The 19,072-nt window shown below is 38.7% G+C and overlaps 1 protein-coding gene across 10 annotated transcripts in view; it reads left to right on the top strand.

Moving 5' to 3' along the window:
- ABI1 (abl interactor 1) overlaps positions 1–19,072 on the top strand; it is a 119,632-nt gene that overhangs the window by 39,970 nt on the left and 60,590 nt on the right. For all 10 annotated transcript variants that reach the window (XM_047740177.1, XM_047740174.1, XM_047740175.1 and 7 more), the window contains exon 2: positions 5,524–5,691. In XM_047740177.1, the coding sequence (XP_047596133.1) occupies positions 5,524–5,691 (168 nt within the window). The remainder of the gene's footprint in view (positions 1–5,523; positions 5,692–19,072) is intronic.

Genomic DNA, 19,072 nt, shown 5'->3' with positions numbered 1-19,072 from the left:
GGATAAATTTAACAAAATGTTTGCAGTTGTACACAAAAACTTTAAAGATTTTATTTATTTAATTGACAGAGATCACAAGTAGGCAGAGAGGCAGGCAGAGAGAGAGGAGGAAGCAGGCTCTCCACGGAGCAGAGACCCCGATGTGGGGGCTTGATCCCAGGACCCTGGGATCATGACCTGAGCCGAAGGCAGAGGCTTTTAACCCACTGAGCCACCCAGGCGCTCCAGTACACAAAAACTTTAAATTCTCTCAGCAGTTAGGTCTTTAGACCTAAATAATAGGAGTGGGTTTTTGTGTTCACAACTGGAAGATGCAGTATTATTAAATGGCAGTTTTCTCCAAATTGATTTATAGATTCAGTGTAATTCCACTCAAATTTTCAGCAGTGGAAGTTGACAAACTGATTCTAAAATTACATGAAAGTGCAAAAAACTTAAAAATAACCTAAAACAATCTTGAAAAAGAAAAATCTGGGGGACTTCAACTACCGGTCTTCAAGAGTTACTAAAGTGGGGCGCCTGGGTGGCTCAGTTGGTTAAGCCTCTGCCTTCAGCTCAGGTCACGATCTCAGGGTCCTGGGATTGAGCCCAGCATTGGGCTGCCTGCTGGGTTGGAAGCTTGCTTCTCTCTCTCCCACTTCCTCTGCTTGTGTTCCCTCTCTCACTATCTCTCTCTCTGTTGAATAAACAAATAAAACCTTAAAAAAGAAAAAAAGATGTTAACTAAATCTACAGTAATCAATTCAGTATAGTACTAGATGAGGATCATCCATTTAACAATGGAACCCAAAAAAGAGCCCTGAAATGACCCACATCTCTGCAGTCAATTGATTTTTATTTTTTTTTATTTTTTATTTATTTTATTTTATTTTATTTTTTTTTAAGATTTTTTATTTATTTATTTGACAGAGAGATCACAAGCAGGCAGAAAGGCAGGCAGAGAGAGAGGAGGAAGCAGGCTCCCTGCTGAGCAGAGAGCCCGATGCGGGGCTCGATCCCAGGACTCTGAGATCATGACCTGAGCCGAAGGCAGCGGCCCAACCCACTGAGCCACCCAGGCGCCCCTCAATTGATTTTTAAATAAGTGCCAAGACAATTCATTGAAGAAAAGGATAATTTGGGGTGGCTCAGTCATTGGACGTCTGCCTTTGGCTCAGCTCACCATCCCAGTGTCCTGGGATCAAGCCCTGCATGGGGCTCCCTGCTCAGCGGGAGGCCTGCTTCTCCCTCTCCCACTCCTCCTGCTTGTGTTCTCTCTCTCGCTGTCTCTGTCAAATAAATAAAATCTTAAAAAAAAAATAGTTTCAGGGTTTTTATTCCCCCCTCTTTGAATTATCGTTGTCTTAAAGATAAATCCGATTAAGAATGAACAATCAAGAGGCACCTGGGTGGCCCAGTCAGTAGGTGTCCAGCTCTCGATTTTTGCTCAGGTTATGACCTCAGGGTGGTGAGATGAGCCCCTCATTGCTCCACACTGGGTGTGGAGCCTGTTAATTTTCTCTCCCCCTTTCTCCTCTGCCCCTCCCTGACCCCCTCTAAAAAAAAAAACAATGAACAATCAAATTACTGTGCTTTGATGTCCCTTTTTATGTCCCCTTTGGTTAAGCCACTAATTGGATATGCAGGCCCATTTGATTAATTTTATATTTAATTTTGGGTAATTTTTTAAAATTTAATTTTATTGTATAATTGTATAAATTATTTACATAGTTCTAAAAACAAATCGATAATAGAACAAGGTATGTTTAAAGAATGTTAGCTATGTTCCCTCCAACCTGTTTAACCCCTCACCTTACATGTAATTATTTTTTATTTTTTATTTTTTATTTTTTTATTTTTATTTTTTAAAGATTTTATTTATTTATTTGACAGAGAGAGATCACAAGTAGACGGAGAGGCAGGCAGAGAGAGAGAGAGAGGGAAGCAGGCTTCTTGCTGAGCAGAGAGCCCGATGTGGGACTCGATCCCAGGACCCTGAGATCATGACCTGAGCCGAAGGCAGTGGCTTAACCCACTGAGCCACCCAGGCGCCCTAGTTTTTATTTTTTTAAAGAATTTATTTATCCATTAGCACATGAGTGAAGGGGAGGGACGGAGGGAGAAAGAAGCAGACTCCCTGTTGAGCGGGGAGCTCGGTGTGGGGCTTGGTACCAGGGCCATGAGATCATGACCTGAGCTGAATGCTTAATTGACTGAGCCACCTGGGTGCCCCTAAATGTAATTATTATTATTATTTTTTAAAGATTTTATTTATTTAATTGACAGAGATCACAAGTAGGCAGAGAGGCAGGCAGAGAGAGAAGAGGAAGCAGGCTCCCCGCTGAGCAGAGAGCCCGATGCGGGGCTCGATCCCAGAACCCTGGGATCATGACCTGAGCCGAAGGCAGAGGCTTAACCCACTGAGCCACCCAGGCACCCCTGTAATTATTTTTTTATGTTATTGATTTATTTGAGGGAGAGAGAGTTCGTGTGTGTGTTTGTGTGTGTGTGTGTGTGAGAGAGAGAGAGAGAGAGAGAGCGCACAAGCAGGGGGAGCTACAGAGGGAGAAGGAGAAGCAGGTTCCCCACTAAGCAGGGGTCCTGATGCAGGGTTCCATCCCCAGACCCTGGAGATCATGACCTGAGCCGAAGGCAAACACTTAACCGACTGAGCCACCCAGGCACCCCTAAATGTAATTATTATTTTTTTTAAATGTTATGGTTTAGGGGCACCTGGTGGCTCAGTCAGTTGCGTTCAATTCTTGGTTTCTGCTCAGGTCATGAACTCAGGGTCCTGGGATTGAGCCCTTTCTTGGGCTTAATGCACAGCGGGGAATCTGCTTTCTCTTTTTTCCTTTGTCTCCCCACCTCATGCACTCTCTCAATCTCCCTCTGAAATAAATAAGTCTTAAAAAAATAAAAAGTTTATTCTTCTTTATTAAAAAATATAGGGGCGCCTGGGTGGCTCAGTGGGTTAAAGCCTCTGCCTTCAGCTCAGGTCATGATCCTGGGGTTCTGGGATCGAGCCCCACATCGGGCTCTCTTCTCTGCTCAGCGGGGAGCCTGCTTCCTCCTCTCTCTCTGCCTGCTTCTCTGCCTACTTGTCTGTCTGTCTGTCAATAAAATAAAATCTTAAAAAAAATAAATATAAGCAAATATTTTCATATCTTCCCCTATTTCTTAAATGGTAGCATTCCAGAAACATTTTTTTTTTCCCATCTTGTGTTTTTCACCTTAGCAGTATTCTGGAGATCACAGTGTAGTGGTAGTAATAACATTCCTTATTGCAGCAGTATAGCACTCCATTGTTTAGAGAGCTCATAATTTATTCAGTCCTCTATTGATTAGATGGGTTGTTTCCAGTCTTTGACTATCATAAATAGTGGTATCATGCATAACTGCATTATATATTTTTGCCAGTGATTCTTTGAGGTAGATTCCTAAAGTCAGATTACTGGACAGAAAATAAATTGGTATGTAATTTTGCTGGTTATCACCAGCAATGTATCAGGGAGTATTTTCTTTTTTAAAAGATTTTATTTATTTATTTATTTGTTTATTTATTTATGAAAAAGCAAGCAAGCAAGCATGTGTGAGGGGGTGAGGTAGAGGCAGAGAGAGAGGAAAAGAATCCTCAAGCTGACTCTTCACTGAGCAGAGTCCAATGATCCCAGGACCCCGAGATCAAGCAGAAATCAAGAGTTGACAGCTTAACCGATGAGCCACCCAGGCACCCCCTGCATTTATTTTCTTCCTACCTCCCTCCCTCCTTTCTTCCTTTCAGATTTTATTCATCCGTCAGAGAGAGAGAAAGAGAGAGATATACAAGCAGTGGGAGGGGCAGAGGGAGAGGGAGAAGCAGGCTCCCTGCTGAGCAGAGAGCCAGATTTGGGGCTCAATCCCAGGACCCTGGGATCATGACCTGAGCTGGAGGCAGACGCTTAACCAACTGAGCCACCCAGGTGCCCCTGCATTTCTTTTTTTAAAGTGAATCAGGTTGAATATCTTTTCAAGGGCGCCTGGGTGGCTCAGTGGGTTAAGCCGTTGCCTTCGGCTCAGGTCATGATCTCAGGGTCCTGGGATCGAGTCCCGCATCGGGTTCTCTGCTCGGCAGAGATCCTGCTTCCCTCTCTCTCTCTCTGCCTGCCTCTCCATCTACTTGTGATCTCTCTCTGTCAAATAAATAAATAAAATCTTTAAAAAAAAATATCTTTTCAAATGGTTAAAAATGATTGTATTGCCTTTTTTGTGAACTGTTAGACCTCTTTTTTCTTTATTGATTCTTGGTCTTTTTCATTTTTAGATTATATATTAATGATATTTACCCTTTATTTGTGATCCCCTTACATAGAGTTCATCACTTTTTTTTTTAACTTTGTTCTGAGCTTTGCTTTGAACTTTGCCTCTGAATTTTCTCACCACCTGAATTCTGAGTTATGTACAGGACTTTGGGAAGAATGGGTGGTAAAGGTTTGCTTTATAAATTTCACAGTAGTTTTTGTGGAGATGAGAGATGTGGTTATAATGGATAACAGGGAGGTTGGAGTTCTGATGTTGATTAATGTAAACAGGAATATAAGATGGAATGGATTTAATCTCTGTCATTGTTGGTAGGTGTTGGGATTTTTTGTTAACATTTGTTAAGTAGAACCTCTGGATGGTGAGCCAAGGTTCAGTAAAAGACTGCAAGGGAAAGTGGAATAGAGAAGTTTATTACTCACAGGTCCTGGGGGTACACAGTATAATGTCTCCAGGGGACACGGGGAGTTCAGTGCAGGATGTAGGCAGGCAGTGAGCAACAGGACTTGGGGTACATGCTTTCATTAGGGTCCTCAGGTGCAGCGCTCTGGGTTTTCCAGGCAAATTCTGGATTGGCCTGTTCAAACCAAAAACTATAAATAGGGTTTTGATAAGCTCCAAGGTGGTCTTATCTATGCGGCACAAAAGGGGAAGGAGCTGAGAGACTGGAGAGATTGTTTATCACAAGGGGGTTTTGGGGAATCCTATCTGGAACTTACATTTACTTGTGACCTTGAGGGCTGTTATCTAGGGAGTGCACTTGTGGGAGGAGGTAGTGTCAATTGAAGGCCCCTGTAGGCCTCTTAGCCACACAAAGTGGATGCTGAGGCAGCAGTATTACAGAGTGGTTTAGCTCAAGTCTCAACAGTGGGTTGGGAGCTTGGGGTTGGCGTAAGGTCCTAAAGACGTAATGTGATAAATTGGTGGTTTGAGAGGCTTTAGGGACTCAGAACCAACTGTGATGTATCCCTCTGATGACAGGCACTTGGTGGCTCCTTTGGTGGACCTCAGTGGATTGGCCACTCAAGAGACAAAGGGTCCCACCGGGCAGATAGGATTTCTGCTATGGCCTCAGCAGTGTCCTGAAACTATCATCAGACTTACCTGATAAGTTTTTTTATTTTATTGGGTCTTTCCATTAAAAAAATATAATTGTAACTTTGCCTTTCTGTAGAATATATGTTTAATGAACATTAACACAAGTAAGTATTTTTTGTTTGTTTGTTTGTTTGTTCTTATTTTCAGGCTGCCGACAAGAGAAAAGCTTTAGAAGAGACCAAAGCCTACACAACCCAATCCCTAGCTAGTGTTGCTTATCAGATAAATGCATTGGCTAACAATGTCCTCCAATTGCTGGATATCCAAGCCTCTCAGCTTCGGAGAATGGAGTCTTCCATCAATCATATCTCACAGGTAATAGCTTGTGAAAGGCTTTACATTCACAATTAAGCAGCTGGCAGAATAGAAGTCATATAGTCAAAGAAGTAGATGCCTAGAAATACGGATTCTTTACTCATCTTAATGACTGTAGTTATTTTAGGTTCAGCTTTGAGTTCAGTATACCTGCTCTTTTTTTAAAAATTTTTGTGTTTGTGATAAAATATACATAACATGAAATTTATCATTTTAACCATTTTTTAGTGTATAGATCATTGGTATTAAATGTATTCATACTGTTGTGTAACCATTACCAGTTATCCTACTGTTAAAGCCTTTTTTTGCGGTAAAATAAATTGCACATAATTAAAGCATACAATTTTACAAATTTTGATACACATACTATCCCGGAGACCATAATCACATTCAAGATAATGAACATACCTCACCCCCCAATTTTTTCAGCCTTCTTTGTTATCCTACCTTTCTATCCCCTGTTCTCAGATTCTCCGTCACTATGGATTAGTTTATATTTTCTAGAATTTTATATAAATAGAATTATATGCTATATACTGTTTTTCTGTCTTTTTCAGCATAATTATTTTGAGATTAATCCATGCTATTGTGTGTAAAAATATCTCACTACTTTTTTATTGCTGAATACTACTCCATTGCTACACTTCTGTAAAAAAATCCATTGACATGTTGATGAACATCTGGATTGTTTTGGGGTTTTGTCTATTACAGATAAAACTTCTGTGAACATTAGTGTACAAGTCTTTATATGGCCATACGTTTTTATCTCTCTTGGGTAAATACCTCTTGAGTAGAATGGTAGATAGGGTACACGGTAGATGTCTGTTTAACTTTATTACTAACTCTATGCCTGAATTATTTTCCAAAATGACTATACCATTTCATCTTCCTCCTGGCACTGTATGAAAGTTTTAGTTGCCTCACTTCCCGCCCCCAGCACTTGATATGGTCAGTCCTTTTAGTTTTAGTTATTCAATTAAGTATTTTAGCCATTCTAATACTGGGGTTTTAGTTTCCATTTCCCTGGCGATTATTAATGATGTCGAGCATCTTTTCACGTGGCTCCATAGGTTTTAGTATTTTAAGGGTTGCTCATTTTTTGTCAGATTATTCCAAAGGATATCATATTTTTTGGCTGTTGTAAATGGTATTTTTTTTTATAGCCTTAGTGTGATTGTTCATTTTTTGCTTGCATGTAGAGAAATTGAATTGATATTTATATACTTATTTTGTATCCTTGTTAAAGTCACTTAATAGTTATGGTAGCTATTGTACAGGTTTCATTGGATTTTCTGCATAGAGGATTATATAAATACTATTTTAGTTTTGCTTCTTCACTTTCTCTTCTTTTTTTTTTTTTTTTTTAAACTTTCTCTTCTTACCTCACCTCTCCTCTCTCTCCTCCCCCTCCCTGGTCCTTCCTCCTTTTCTTTCCTTTCTGCTCCTTTTTATTTTCTTCTTTGCCTTATTGCACTAGTTTGATGCTTCAAGAAAATGTTGAGTAGGAGCAGTGAAAGTGGACATTGTTCTTTTTATTTTCGTAAGAAAGCACTTAGTTTATCACTATTATGTGTATTACAGATTTTTCAGAAATATGCTTTATGAGATTGAGGAGGTTGCCTTCTAGGTGCAGTTTGCTGAGAGTTCCTACCAGGAGTGGATGATGGATTTTGTTAAATGCTTTTTCTGTGTCTGTTGAAATGACTTTTTTTTTTTCTTTTTCCTTTTTGAATGTTAAACTAGCCTTGCCTTCCAGGGATAAACTCCATGTGACTATGATGTGTTCTCCATTTAATTGATTGTTAGACTTCACTTGCTAAAATTTTGTTTAAGAACTTTTGCTTCTGTGCTCCTGAGAGTTATTGTAATGTCTTTGTCTGGTTTTGGTGTCACTGTAATGCTGGCTTTACAAATATGTTGGACAGTAGTATTCCTTCTTCTTCACTTCTATGGAAAAGTGTCTGTTGAATTGATACTTGTTACCTTTTAAATGTTTGTTAGAATTCACCAGTGAAGCCATCTGGGCCTGGGATTTTTCTTGGCAGGGTGGTTTTAGCACCCTGTTTAGACATTATATTTAATGTCTTTAGTAGATACAGGGCTGTTCTCTTTATCTGTTTCTTCTTGAGTAAGCTTTGTAGTTTTTCAGGAATTTGGCCATTTCACCTATGTTGTTACATTTATTTGCATAAGAGTGTTAATTACATTCCCTTTTTCTTTTAATATTTGAAGACTCTGTAGTAATGTCACATGTCTCATTCTTGATATTCTTAAATGGTGTCTTTTCTCCTTTTAAACGATTAGTATGGCTAGTTCATCAGTTTTATTAATCTTCTAAAAAAAATCCTCAGCCTTTGGTTTCATTAATTTTCTGTACTGTTTTTCTGTTCTATGTGTTGACTTTTATTTCTGTAGTTGATTATTTCATCTTTCCCTTTCCTTGGAATTAATTTACTTATTTTATACTTTCTTAAAGTAAAAACTGAGGTCTGAGAGCCTTTATCTTTTCCTTATACAGGTGTTTTAGGTCTGTAATTTTCCCTTGAAATACTGTGTTATCTATATCTCAAATTTAGGTATGTTGTACTTTCATTTACATTCAGCTTGAAATGATCCTAATTTTCCTTTTTGGTTTCTTCTCTGGCCTAGGGGCTATTTGGAAATATTTCAAGATTTTCAAAGGATCTCTCTGCTGTTGATTTTTTTTTTCTGCTATTGATTTCTAATTTAAATCTGCAGTAGTAAGAAAATACTATATGATATGACTCCTTTCAAATTTATTATAAATTGTTTTATAACCCAGAATGTAGGCTCTCTTGGTAAATGTTTTGTATGCACTTGAGAAGAATGTATATTTTGTTGCAGTTGGATGATTTTCTGTAAACTCATCAGGTCACGTTGGTTGATAATATTGTTCAATTCTCCTGTATCCATGCTGATTTTATTTCTTCTTGTTTTAATTGTTGAGGAAGGTATGTTGTATCTCTGACTCTAGTTTTTTATGTATTCTATTTCTCTTTGAATTTTTATCATTTTTAATATATTTTGGAGCTATGTTACTAACATAATACTCTACATGTTTAGGTTTGTAAGTTCTGTTGATGGATTTATCATTACAAAAATACTTTTTTTTTTAATCATTGGTAAGCCCTAGGTTTGACTAAGTAGGCAGATGTAGTTTGTCCAGGCACTGGGAAGGTGGAGTAAGTTCCTGCAGTAGAGGTGCTAACTGGGTTAATTCTCTGAGTTCTCACACTTTCAGTTCTCAGGCGCACTTAACATCCAAAATTATTGAGAATGCAAGGGTTTTTGGTTTATATGGGAAGATCTTCCAGTATTATATCAGAAATTAAAACTTAAATTTTAAAGTACTTATTAACTTACTTAATAATAAACACAGCCATTACATGTTAATGCAAATAACATTTTAATGAAAAATAACTCTTATCAAAGCAAAAAGATTTGTGAGAAGAGTGGTATTGTTTTTACATTTCTGCAAATCTTTTTAATGTTTTGTTTAGTAAAAGACAACTGGATTCTCATGCCTGATTTTGCATTTAATCTGTTGTGATTTGTTTTGGTTGAAATACATGAAGAAAGTCTGGCTTTTCACAGATACATAGTTAGAAAAGGCAGAATGTTGGGGACCCTGGGAATTTTGGACCATAGTTGGAGAACCATTGCATTATGGGGTTATTATATGATATGTATTCTCAATGTCATTTACTGGTCATTATGCTTCCATTAAAAAAAAATCTCCCAAATTTGTCATGTATCTTCACCTATAGTTTTTTTCTGGCTCTTTGTTATACAATTCTTCGTCCATTCTTACTGACTTTAGTGTTACTTTTGGTGAACTTATCCATAATATTATAGGATTTCTGCTGATCCCTAATGTCCTGTTGGTATTTATTTTAGGTTTCCTCAACCAGTTTCTTAAAGATATTTCATGAGTTTTTTTTTTTTTTTAATATTTTATTTATTTATTTGACAGACAGATCACAAGTAGGCTGAGAGGCAGGCAGAGAGAGAGGAAAGGAAAGCAGGCTCCCTGCTGGGCAGAGAGCCCGATGTGAGGCTCAATCCCAGGACCCCAGGATCATGACCTGAGCCGAAGGCAGAGGCTTTAACCCACTGAGCCACCCAGGTGCCCCAATATGTCATGAGTTTTAAGATTAAGCATGCTTTTCTTTGGCACTTGTTGTCAGCTGAATTGTGTTCCCCCAGAATGCATATGTTGAAGTCCTAATTTCTAGTACCTCAGAATGTGACTGTTTTTGGAGATAGGGTTTTTAAAGAAGTAATTATGTTAGAATGGGATTACTGGGTGGGCCCTTATCCACTAGGGTTGGTGTCCTTTTTTTTTTTTTAAGATTTTATTTATTTGAGAGAGGGAGAGAGGCAGAAGGAGAGAGAACCCAAAGCAGAGTGTGCTGAGCGGGGAGCCCAACTCAGGGGCTTGGTCCCAAGACCATGAGATCACGACCTGAGCAGTAACCGAGTTGGACAGTCAACCGACTGAGACAGCCAGGTGCCCCTGATTGGCGTCCTTGTGAGAGGAGACGATTAGGACATAGACACACATAGAAGAAAGACCATGTGAAGACACACAGAGAAGAGGGCCTTTTGCAAGTCAAAGACATAGTTTTTTAGAACCCTGCTGACATGTTGATCTTAGATTTCTAGCCTCCAGAATCATGAGAAAATTAATTTTTGTTGTTTAAACCTTCTAGTTGTAGTACTTTGTTATGGCAGCCTGTTATGATGGTCTTGGCTAATAATGCCCTAGACTCTTACCCAGGCCTGTATTTAACTCATTTCAAGGGTTAATGAACAAGGGCCCCTACTGCCATTGGGGTCCTTGTTTTGGCTGGACTAGCTCTCATGACTCTTACTGATTCAGGACCACCTCCTAAAACCAACAGGGAACTTTAAAAAACAAGATGTATTATTTATAGGTCTTGAAGAGTAAATGGCGCTCTCCAGGGCCACATAAAGGCTCTATATCAAGGTTGCAAGTAGGGAGGGAGGGAGCATGAGCCTGTTGTATAGTCAGAGGGTGGGGTGTGCTAGGGTTTTGCGGGCTCAGTCTGTTGGTGATCTCCGGGATCATGACTGTTGGTGAATTTAAAGTGTCAGAGTGGGAATTAGGATAGAGAAGGAAAAAATGGAGTCACTCAAGCAGTTAGTTACCTAGGTTACTGAACGCTTTTTGAAAGGAGAATGTCATGGATGGGGGTAACCTGGTTTCCTATGTAGTTGTTTTGCTAGTAGCTATCCAGTATAGCTAGTAATATGTGTATTTGAGATGGATGTGTTTGGAATGGATGCCTCACCAATCAAAAGCTTAATGCCATACACTTACAGGAGATAACTCTAGCAAACTCATCTAGTATGCATGGGTCATCTTTAGTACTATCATGTCTATATTTTTTGTTAACTATTAAGGATTATAAACTGTTAATCAGAACCTGAACCAATAGGTGGAAAGATACAGTGCAGATTGTTGAGTGTCATTTAAAATGAAAAGGCATGAAAATAAAAAAGTAAAAAATAAATAAATGAGAAAGTTTGATATGTTGAGTTAGCACCCAATGGCTGGGAACATTCAGTAATACTCATAAGATTGGCTGATTTACCATGGAAAAAAATATATTAAGAATTCTAATAGATTTATATATTCAGAATTCTAATGGGTTTATATATTCATCTGACATTTTAAAGATGAACCACATGGTACTAAGCTGAGTGATAGTCCTCAAAGGTATCCAAGTCTTAATCCCTAGAAATATATTACTTTATATGACAGGACTTTGAGGATGTAAGGTAAAGATCTTGAGCTGGGGAGATTATCCTGGATTATCCAGGTATGTTATAAATATGATTGTATATGTCCTTAGGGAGGGAGAGGGGTGCCTGCATGGCTCTATTGGTTGGGTGTCTGATTCTTGATTTCTTCTTGGGTCACAATCTCGATCAGTTGTGAGATTAAGGTTCCATTGGGCTCTGTTCTAGGCCTGGAACCTGCTTGGGATTCTCTTTCTCTCACTCCCTCTGACACTACCCTCCCACTCCCAACACACTTGGGCTTATCCTCTGTCTTTAAAAATAAAAAAAGAGGCAGAAGAGAATTTGACCTAGAAGAGTAGAAATCAAAATGGTTATATATAAGAACAGACATTAGAATGATGTGGTGACAAGCCCAGGAATACCAGAAGCTGGAAGAAGCAAGGAAAAAGATTCTCCCTTGAAACTTTCCAAGGGAGCATGGTCCTTTTGATACTTTCATTTAGTTCTATAAAATTCAGTTTGGGTTTCTGGCCTCTAGAACTGTAATTGAATACATTTCTGTTGTTTTAAGCCACTAAGTTTGTAGTAGTTTGTTACAACAGCATTAGAAAACTAATACATATGATACAATAAATCAGTTCTAAATATGCTGTGACTTTATATTTGTGTAAATCTTTGGTAGAGATAGTTTGTCATCTTCATAATATGGATTAAAATTGTATTTTTATTTTATTTTTTAAAAAAAGATTTTATTTATTTATTTGACAGAGATCACAACTAGGCAGAGAGGCAGGCAGAGAGAGAGAGAAGAAGGGAAGCAGGCTCCCTGCTGAGCAGAGCCTGATATGGGGCTCGATCCCAGGACCCTGAGATCATGACCTGAGCCGAAGGCAGAGGCTTTAACCCACTGAGCCACCCAGATGCCCCAAAATTGTTTTTTTTTTTTTTTAAAGATTTTATTTATTTATTTGACAGAGAGAGACACAGCGAGAGAGGGAACACAAGCAGGGGGAGTGTGAGAGGGAGAGGGGAAAGCAGGCTTCCCACTGAGCAGGGAGCCTGATGCACGGCTCCATCCCAGGACTCCAGGATCATGACCCGAGCCCAAGGCAGATGCCTGATGATGGAGCCACCCAGGCACCCTAAAATTGTATTTTTTAAGGGGTATTACAAAATTGTATGATATCTTAAAATCATGAGGAAAATAAGAGAAATTCCTCAATCTTCCTGCCAAAGTTCTATTATGAAATAGTATTTTTTATCTTTACCTTTGTTATTTTAAGGCTGATATACAATCTAACCAGTTGCTAACTTTCCTCTATTTTTCTTTTACATACTAAGATTCAACAGTCAAACATTTTAGGGTACATTTCTTCATCTCCTCTTTGGATGGATGACATCTTTTATTAATGGAGTTTAATGAGACAGTCTTCCTTTTAATAGTCATTAACAAGATGGGTTTATAGAGAAACATGCTATAGTAAATGTGTGCTAGTAAAGAATATAGGTTTTCGGGGCACCTGGGTGGCTCAGTGGGTTAAGCCTCTGCCTTCGGCTCAGGTCATGATCCCAGAGTCCTGGGATCGAGCCCCGAATCGGGCTCTCTGCTTAGCAGGGAGCCTGCTTCTCCCTCTCTCTCTGCCTACCTCTCTGCCTACCTGTGATCTGTCAAATAAATAAATAAAAATCTTAAAAAAAAAAAAAAGAATGTAGGTTTTCTCAGTAAGTACATGGCGCAGAACATATAAATGTTTATTTGTAGGAGTTGAGGGACTAAACCTTGTCTTGGCACTAGACTTTGTCTTACTATTATTCAAAATAAAATTGTTTTAACTACTGTATGGATAAACATTTGTTTCAAAATGAGTTATTCTACCAGGGACTCTTATAGCTCCTATCACAGTGCCTGGTACTTAATATGTGCTTCCATGTGATTTGAAGAAATTTTTGAATTTTGGTTATGTTTTAGACATTATCTGAAAAATTTGAAGTTAAGTAAAAATACTCTAAAATGTAGCAAAGATTTCTGGTATAGCTTTGGTCATCTACTTCTCATTATATTCTTTCTATATATATATTTGATTTATATCATATGATTTGTAACATTTTGATATATAACATGACTTGTATCATTAATATGTGTGTGTTATGTATTTTACTGTAAATTCAGGTTTGTTTGTTTTTTTCCCCTAAGAAAATGTATTAACTTTATTTTTCAGACTGTTAATTATTGGTATGACACTAGAGGTTCATGCCATCAGATGCCTTGCATGAATTTGAATGTTTATTTGAGGAAATTAGGTCAGGGATCAGTAAATGATGATCCATGTGGGCTAAATTCAGTCCTCCTCTCATTTTTTGAAAAATAAAGTTTTATTGGAACATAGCAGCATTTTTTTTTCACATGTTGCTATGGCTGTTTTCACTTTTGCAGTAACATGGTTGAGTAGTTATGACAGACACCATATGGCCTATAAAGCCTAAAATATTTACACTCTGGCTCTGTTCAGAAAAAGTTTGCTGACCCTTCATGCAGTATTATACAAACTTATGTTTCAAAAGATTTTAAAAAGTTTTTTGGGATTTAATACCACTTTCTCCAACTACTTACAATAACTTTTTTTTTTTTTTTTTTTTTTTTTTTTTTTTAAAGATTTTATTTATTTATTTGACAGAGAGAAATCACAAGCAAGCAGAGAGGCAGGCAGAGAGAGAGGAGGAAGCAGGCTCCCCGCTGAGCAGAAAGCCCGACGCGGGGCTCGAACCCAGGACCTGGGATCATGACCTGAGCCGAAGGCAGCGGCTTAACCCACTGAGCCACCCAGGCGCCCCTACAATAACTTTTTTTAAAGATAATTTTTCTGGAGGTTGATTTGCTGAGCCAGAAATTGTAAGGAATGGGGCTTGCATGATTTGGATTGCATGATGATAGAAATTCTACAAGTTCTGTGGCTTCATTCCTTATGTATCTCAGCGTAGAGAAGTTAGCTTGTATAAGAAATGATGGAGGAAGCTCCATTAGAAGTTTGATATTCTGGCATCACTTGGTAAACTGCAGTGCTATTTTGACATTAACCACCCAGACTCATGATGGCTCCCATTTCAGATGGCCAGTAGGAAGTTGAATCCCTATTCTACCCATAATTCTGACCAACTGGTCACAGATCTTCAGTGGGATGGGGTTGGTGGGGGGTGTCTTACAACCCCCCCAAGATGTGATCATTTATTAGAATGACTCAGAATGCAGGAAGGCACTATTGTGGTTACAGTTTTATTTTAAAGCAAACAGATTGGAACGAGCCAAATGAAGAGACACGGGACAGAATGCGATGGTCCCATACACAAAGCTTCTGTATCCCTTCCTGTGGAATCAGGGCACATCACCCTCCCAGCACATCAGTGTGTTGTTTATCAATCACGAGGCTCTACTGAGCTTTGGTGTCCAGAGTTTGTTTCACATGTAGTCATGATTGATTGAATCATTGGCCATGTAACTGAACTCTGTCCCCAGCCCTCTTTCCCGACTCCAAAGCTCAGCTGTCAGAGCCTCAACATTAGTCAAATGATTGGTCTTTCTGGTGACCAGCCCCCATCCTGAGCCATCTTGTTATCATAAACAAAGATACCCCCATCATTGGGGAAATTCCAAGGATTATAAACTCCCTCCCAGAAGCAGAGACAAAGGCCATTCAAATTCTTTATTATACAGTAGCTATCAAATTTGAGGGTTTATGGCCCGAAATAAGTTAGTAAGAACCAAGAGTTAGTAATGCATTTGTTTCATGGTTGAATTTGTGATTTAATTTGTTCATATTGAAGTTTATATAAAATGTGTTTGGAGGATTGCTTTGTCAATTTGTTTTATATTAAACAGTTTAGTTTAGTTTGCTGCCATAGAACACTAGATCAAAAGATGTGATTTATAGGATTTTTTTTTAATAAAGATTTTATTTTTTTATTAGAGCACAAGCAAGGGGAGCAGCAGGCAGAGGGAGAGGGAGAAGGGGACTCTCTGCTGAGCAGGGAGCCCAGTGGGGGGCCTCGATCCCAGTACCCTGAGATCAAGACCTGAGCTGAAGGCAGAGGCTTAACCAACTGAGAAACCCAGGTGCCCCTGTAGGATGTTTCTTTTCATATACTGATACTTAAAGTGTAGTATATTTATAGAAGTAGATTTCTTAAATTGGTAATTCTGTAGAATACTTAGCATTTTAGATAACTGAAATTTTCTATTTTAATCATGTAATAGAAATTTTTCTAATACATGTGCCACCTTTTATATTTATGGGTAGACTATAGGTAATCCCACTTCTCCCTGTCCCACATGACAGAATTTGCAGGTTTTCTGTGCATAAACAAATCTCTGAGAACTGCACACTTGGGTGAATAACCTCAAAACATGTTTTCTTCTCATGGCTTTTACTTTTTAGGGTAGATTTAATTGGGGTTGGCAATAATAAGATTGATTTGGAAGAGATGGGTATCAAATCTTTGAATTTTCAATATTCCCCTTTCCTTCCATTCTGCATCTACATTTAGCACTACAACAACCCCAGAGTGGTATTATTTATAGATTATTTGTGCTGAGATGTAGTTCCAGGACTAATACTATTTTTTTTTTTAACTTTTGTTTTTTTGCCCCCCTACAATTGTTTCTGGTTTGTGAAGAAAGAAAAGGAAGGTAAATCTAGTGTTCGTGTATGTTATAAGTTGGTGAAATGTCAAGTAAGATTTCTAAAAATTTTTTAAATGTTAGTTGAAAGTAGTATTTTTGTTTTTAAAATGTTGTTACTGGCGAGTAAAATCAGTATCTGTTACAATACTTATTCTTCTTCCCTTTTTCTTTCATTTTGTCTGTTTGGTTTTTTGTGGGGTTTTTTTATTTCCGTTATTTTTTTGGTCTTTGATTCTGTCTCTTCTGTCTTTTTAATTTACTGATCTATGAAATTCACAGTTAAACTAACCTAAGCCTTTTCATATTCGAGTCACCTAACACATGCATACACACCAACCCACCATCCACTTCTGAGTGAATGAAGGTTGAAAGAGGCTTGTGTCATCAACCTTAGAGGACTGGAAAAACTAATAAATTTTTAGGCTATGGAGAATAGAGGCAAAGCTATGTATTTAGTTTTTATTCTAGAGCTCCCAGTTTTGTAGTAAAAGTTTGCCAATATCATAAGCTGACCCTGAACTATGCATGTGTGGAATGAAATGCAAGCAACCTAGCCAAGAGAAAAGAACTGAAACAAAAGTTTCAGCTGCTGTCCATCAGAGGAAACTGTTTGGAGTTCAAGTCCAGCTAAGTTTACTAGTAGTACTTTTTGGAGGACTATAATAGGATTTTGAGTTTCTCCAAGGTTTCAGTTACTATGTACAAGATCTCTATCATTACTGGACCTATGAAGAAATGGGAAGCATGACCAGAACTCAAGATAAATTAAGGCAGTCAGTAGAGCTCAACTCTTACATGTATTGGACAAATAACTGTTTCATTATTTATCAACCCTGAATTCAGGAACTTGAAACTTTTTTTTTTTTTTTTAAAGATTTTATTTATTTATTTATTTGACAGAGAGAGAGAGAGAGATCACAAGTAGATGGAGAGGCAGGCAGAGAGAGAGAGAGGGAAGCAGGCTCCCCGCTGAGCAGAGAGCCCGATGCGGGACTCGATCCCAGGACCCTGAGATCATGACCTGAGCCGAAGGCAGCGGCTTAACCCACTGAGCCACCCAGGCGCCCCGGAACTTGAAACTTTTTATAGTTAAAAGGAATTTCAGGGTACTGATTCTAGTTTCATTCTGCAGTATTTTTTCCTCTTGTGTTCCAGTTTGATAGTCTTATTGCCCTGTAAAACTCCAGAATTCTAAGAACTGGCCTACTAGGGAAGCTGTAATCTCTGATGGTGCCATTGTAATTACTAAGAATTTGATTCATGCATTCGATCAAGATTTAGAAAGCTTCTGCCACTTTGTTGCTGCCTCAACTACCTCTTGACACTTGGAGCTGGTGATGGGGTGTTGGAATTTGAGTCCAATCTTGCCTCCACTTTAATTGGCTTCTCAACATCCAGAGAATTAGAGAATGGATTCTGGAGCGGCACTTTGAAAAAAATCTCATATCTCAGCTTGTTTGCCAATAGAGAGTAATGTAAAGGGGTAATAAGAGATCTCCACCTCACTTTTGATTTCTGTAACCCATGAAAGTGTATCATTGACAGGTCTGAAATTGTACCCAGAAGCCCAGCTGTGAGAACAATTGAACAATGTTGGTTTTGGCTTTTTAGCTTCTGCAGAGCAAGATGGTACTCTTGGGGTGGGGTGGAGAGGGTAGAAGGAAGATTGAGTGAGCTAGTCTTGTAGCACACATTGATGTTATCTGCACTCCCCTAGCACTTGAAACACATACCTGTTGCTACATTTACTTGGCACTATGTTTCAGTGTAAATGGGAAGCTTTTGAAAGGCGGCAGATTGTATTACTCAGTTTTTAAAATTTTAGAACCAAGCACTAAACCTATCATTGACTAAGCATTTAGTAATGTTTATTAAGAGATTTCACTTGGGAGGAGTAGGTATTACACTATTAAATACAATGCATGGAAATATTAGAAAGTTGTGTAGGCATATAGTTTGGGTGGTATTGTGGGAGTGACATTTAGGTTGGGTTTTTGAAAGTAGTTTGTGCATTTATTGTGTGACATGGAGTGCAAATGCACTCCAGTCTGACGTAACGGCATCAGATACAGAGATGTCTTATTCTGGGTGACCAGGGTGTGCGGCAGAATGTTTGGAATGGGGCTTGTACCTGGAGGTCAGCTTGGAAAAATAAATCGGAAGTTCTAAATTATACTTCCTTTCCCTTTGATTTGGTTTCATTGATGAGGCTGAATAATGGCTTGTGTTATGTTACAAGAGTAGATAGTGTCCTCTTGCTTCTTTTTGCTTGTCGTATCTACTTAGTGCTGGAACAGTACAGCTTTGAATTGAGCAACATGCTTAGCAGAAAAAGAGTTATCAGTCTTCCTGAGCCATTGTCAGATGGCTGACTGATGTAATTAAGCCCCTAAAGCAAAAGGAAGACTTTTTTTTTTTTGGGAGATTGGAAACTTTCTTCTTGCTTTCATGGTAAACAGCAGGCTTATCCGGCCTCTGTTCAGGATGCTTTTTGGAGAAAAGAATTATCCAAGCCCGGGACGCCTGGGTGGCTCAGTTGGTTGGACGACTGCCTTCGGCTCAGGTCATGGTCCTGGAGTCCTGGAATCGAGTCCCACATCGGGCTCCCAGCTCCGTGGGGAGTCTGCTTCTCCCTCTGACCTTCTCCTCGTTCGTGCTCTCTCTCACTGTCTCTCTCTAAAATAAATAAATAAAAATCTTTAAAAAAAAAAATTATCCAAGCCCATATTCTGCCTCAGATACCACTGTTTGTGGTATTGAGGAAGTTCTCTAGTCGCCTCCCTATTGATCACACAGTTTGGGCTCAACCACTTTTTTGTTTTGTCCTAATTAACAAAGAACTGTTCTCATCTCACTTAGAGTTAGGACTACCTTTTTTCAAAAAAAAAAAAAAGAGGCTTTGGAACTCCTCCTTCT

The sequence above is a fragment of the Lutra lutra genome, chromosome 8 (assembly GCF_902655055.1).
Source record: "Lutra lutra chromosome 8, mLutLut1.2, whole genome shotgun sequence".
Classification (NCBI taxonomy): Eukaryota; Metazoa; Chordata; class Mammalia; order Carnivora; family Mustelidae; genus Lutra; species Lutra lutra.
The sequence above is the reverse complement of the archived record's forward strand: the minus strand, read 5'-3'. Positions and strand labels throughout refer to the sequence as shown.